We start from the raw sequence: 4,701 nt of genomic DNA on the forward strand, positions 1-4,701 counted from the left end.
TATATATATATATATATATATATATATATATATATATTATATTCCATGCTGTTATTTTCCACAACCAACTACTACATCATATTGCTAAATATCAAATGTAAGATTATATTATCAATGTAAGAAGTCAAGAATTCCAGACTAACAAGCGATTTCCCAGATGTGCCATTACAACTTCATTATAGATTAGCCAAAGCTTTTGAGGCCGAAACACAAACATGTGTACATGTGTGCGTGTGTGTGTATGTGTGTGAGGTCATTGTCTTCAAGTTGGCCTCATTCCTATGATGGAGTGTGAAATAGAAAATTATTGATAACGGTAGAATCTCATCCGACTCTACGTTTCTGAGTTCAAATTGCGCCGAAGTCGACTTTGCCTTTCATCCTTTTAGGTGTCGATAAATGAAGTACCAGTGAAACACTGGAGTCGATATAATCGGCGAGTCTCCTCCTCCCCCAAAATTTCAGGTCATGTGCCTTTAGTTGAAAGGATTATTATTATTATTATTATTATTATTATCATTATCATTATCGTTATTGTTATTGTTATTATTATTATTATTATTATTATTATTAATAAGGGCAGTGAGCTGGCAGGATCGCTAGCAACCCAGGAGAGATACTTAATGGTATTTAATCTGTCATTACGTTCTGAGTTCAAATCCCACCGGGGTCGACTTTGACTTTCATTCCTTCGGGTTGATAAAGTAAGTACCTGCTGAGTACAGGGATCGATGTAATCGACGTAACCCCATCAAAAAAATTTCAGGCCTTGTGCCTGGAGTAGAAAGGATTATTATTATTATTAGTAGTAGTAGTAGTAGTAGTAATAAAATTCATGAATAAATGTTGACGGGAGTGCTTGCAAATCCGTTTCTTTATTTTAAATTGCAAATGGCTGCAATACGCTGTTGCCCTCCTCTGAAAGACAAAGATCCCATCGCCTGTTGTTAATAATGCAGAGAAATAGCCGTTCTACAAAGAAACCAATTGATTCCATAATTGTTATAGAAATATTATCCTTTAAGCTCCAGATATATCGTGAGAGTGAAGCAATAAGTGTCTTGATGTGTGTGTGTGTGTTATGAGAGTTTTCTTTTTGGGGAGAAATTTCAATAAATTTTGTATAATTTTTCTTGTTTTTTTTTTTTTATATATACTAATCTATGCAAGGGAGACCTTATTAACTCGATAAACTAATGTTTTAGAAAGAATCGACTGCTGTGAAGAACAATGTTTTTTCAGTATCTTTTGCTAATGTCTGCTGCAGGGGCCTGGGGGTATACAATATTCTCAGTTTATGTTCTGACAGCAGTCAAAAGGAACGAAATTTCTTAAGAAGTCACACAGCCATGACCTGCTCCTTGTAAAGATATGTTACTACAAAACATTCTACTTTTTCTTAGGTACAAAACTACACGGTGCTGACATACAGTCACTGTTTAGATATTATGATACACACATTCATACACACGTGTGTGTATTTATATAAATATTGAATTAAAGTTTATTATTTTAAAGCAAGTTTAAGAATAACAGATCATTTACAGATGAGATGACGCCATACTGAGGTAGAATCGAATTTATTGTAAAGTTCGTGTTAAATTGGGATTTCAAGTTTTTCCCACTGGGAATAGAAAAAAAAAGTTGAAGTCCCAGTCCACATGGATTTTATATATCACCACCACCACCATCATCATCTTTTTCTTCTTTTAATGTCCGTCTTCCATGATAGAATGAGTTGGACGGTTTAACAAGATTCTAAGAACCAGGGCAATGTGTTGTGCTTCAATGTCTGTTTTGGCAAGTTTCTACGGCTGGATGCCCTTCCTGACGCTAACCAGCAATTTTCGTGACATCAACACCAGTGAGGTTACCAAGTGACTTGCTAGATTAAGGTCCCCATCGAGTGGAGATATATTTAAGAGGTAGGCAGCTTCTTGCCAAATGAAAGGCATGAGTATAAACAAAAGGGGCCAGGCGGTTGTCAACACACATCAAAGTATGACCACTTTTTGCGCTCCTGCCCCTTTTTACCTTAGCAATGTTGTGGCTCCCTGCCATGGGTTCTGAGCTGGCTTTTAAGGCCCACTGCTAACCCTTGGGCTCTACAGCAGGTCCTGCATATCGACTACATAAAAAATATTAGTGGATCACAGTTAGAATTCCCAGGGACAAGAAATGAAAATTACTTTCACACACATATTGTGTGTGTGTGTATGCACAGTTCCTATTTGCCAAATTCCAATCAGATGGCATCGTCAACCAGAAACTGTGGTAGAAGATGCTTATGCAAAATTGAGTGCAGTGAGTTTGAACCCACGAAACCTGGGATTGTGACTAGAACTAAAACCTCCACAGCTATTAAACATACTACGACAATTCCACCCAATTCATGAACTCATTTCCAACCGACATTCTGCAAATATTTTCCAAGATGGAAATTACAGAAAGAATAAAAAGTAAGAATACTGAAATGGATATGTCTTTGGAATTTCATTGCTTGGTTGAGAGAAATGTTCTGACCCCCCACCCAATCCCATACATACCCATCCATGTGTGGGGGAAGGGGTGCATGATTTAGCTTTGATTACATGAGTTTATGTAAATATATACACACAAACACACGTGCACGCATTCACACATACACGAGCTATGAGCATATGTATACTGTAAATATATACGTTCAACCTATCTACTTACACACACACATCCATACTCTTACACTCACACATACATATATGCATACGTATTTGTGTGTGTGTGTATATGTATGTATGCATGCATGTGTGTGCATGTGCATGTATGTATATATGTATGTATGTATGTTTCATGTCAACATCTAGTTTTCCATGTTCAGAATTCGTTGGGGCAGAAATCAAGAGTGGCACAACGACCTTGCTTCTTTGACCATAACGACTGTTTGCAATTAACACAAATCTCAAGACAAGGACTCACACACACACACATAAATATATACATCTCAGGCTTCTTTCAGTTTCCATCTCCCAAATTCACTCACTAAGCTTTGGTCAGTCCAAAGCAAAAGTAGAAGACACCCATATTTGTGTGTGTGAGTGTGTGTGAGTATATGTGTGCATATGTGTGTGTGTGCATGCATGTATACAGGTATGTGTGCATTACACATACATACATACATAAAAGAAAGCTTTGTCAACTGATACAACAATGTTGTTATACAATACAATGCTGATGAGGTCCAATAGACTGAAATATGTCCATAGTTGTTCCTCCTTACCCACAAACAATAATCAGATTTCTTCTAAGCATGTAAATTAACTTTGGTTAATTTCTAAATTCCTGAAATTATCTCCCCCTTTCCTTGATTGTTGCAAGCAGTTGCCACAAGGGGGATTTTTCTTCTCTGTCTTTGTATTCCCTTTTTTCAACTTTGAAAGAAATTTCAGTCAGTAAATAAATAAGTGTTTAACACACCACATTCAGCAGAGATCAGCCATTGACTGATGTTCATAGCTGATGTTCAATAACTTTTATACAAGGAATGTAAAATTAAAAACAAGAAAACAACTGTGTCTTTAGTTTAATGTTAAATCTGTGTCTTTCACAGTTTTATTTTTTCAAAACTCTGATAAACTTGGTTGAGAGTATAATATGTACAACACACACACACACACACTGTGTTTCAATGTCCATTTTCTATGCTGGCATGGGTTGGATAGTTTAACAGTATCCAGCAGGTCAGACATCAGCATCAAGTTTCAATGTCCACTTTCCACAGCTGAATGCCATTCCTAATGCGAACTACTTCAAAGACTGCCAAATTTAAACCTTTTCTAAAGTTCTTCAACTTTCGTAGTTCTTAATTCCTGAAAATTCTTTGGTCTTCTACACTTCTGCCAAATTCAATTTATGTAAGGCTTCTACAACCCCTATCTGTGTGTGTGGTGGAGGGAGGTGCAAACTCAACACTTCTCTGGTATTCTTCCACCCTTAAAACTTCCAGGTCCCTGCTAGACCCAGCATTTCTTTAGTTTTGTTCATCCTTCATCTCTTTGATCCTTGTCAGATCCAGTGCTTTCCAGGTCTTCTACATCTTCAAAGTAATCCAAATGTTGGTGTTTAAAAACCTGGAATACAACAAAAATAAAACAAGTGAAAGACATTTCTGCTCAAGAAAATTTTTATGGATCAGGAACTTAGAAATATTGGTAAAACACAATGCCACAGATCTACAAAGGAAAGGAATAAAGTGATGGGATGCTTCTGATAGCTCACTGCTTTTACTCCAAATAATAATAATAATAATCCTTTCTACTATAGGCACAAGGCCTGAAATTTTGGAGGGGGTAAGTTGATTACATCAACCCCATTATCACTCCATTATCCCCCTCGCCCAGTCCTTTCTCCAGCAACGTACTCCTCCTTCACCTCACCACCCCCTCCTATCCCCAACCCATACCCACTTTCCAACCACCACCACCACCACTGTTACCTATAAATCATTTCTCCACCATGTTACTCTCCATAACCTTTTCCTTTCTCTCCTTCCCTCCCTCTCTCTCTCCTCCCCTTATCCATCCCCCCTCCCAACCTATACACACTCTCACCTTCCCCATCCACACCTTCTCCCTCCCCTCTTACCTCAAAGACCCACTAACCCCCACCCCACCCCCGCCAACTCCTGACATTTCAAGATAACAGTTTTCAAGGGAAATGTTCAGG

General features: G+C 37.8%; 1 protein-coding gene across 2 annotated transcripts in view; it reads right to left on the reverse strand.

Annotated features, from left to right (window-relative positions):
- Window positions 1–3,553: 3,553 nt before the first annotated feature.
- LOC106880387 (N(6)-adenine-specific methyltransferase METTL4) overlaps window positions 3,554–4,701 on the reverse strand; it is an 85,069-nt gene continuing 83,921 nt past the window's right edge. For both annotated transcript variants that reach the window (XM_014930299.2, XM_014930297.2), the window contains one exon: window positions 3,554–4,106. In XM_014930299.2, the coding sequence (XP_014785785.1) occupies window positions 4,017–4,106 (90 nt within the window). In that variant the 3' untranslated portion in view covers window positions 3,554–4,016. The remainder of the gene's footprint in view (window positions 4,107–4,701) is intronic.

Source organism: Octopus bimaculoides, chromosome 19 (assembly GCF_001194135.2).
Source record: "Octopus bimaculoides isolate UCB-OBI-ISO-001 chromosome 19, ASM119413v2, whole genome shotgun sequence".
In the NCBI taxonomy this organism is placed as follows: domain Eukaryota; kingdom Metazoa; phylum Mollusca; class Cephalopoda; order Octopoda; family Octopodidae; genus Octopus; species Octopus bimaculoides.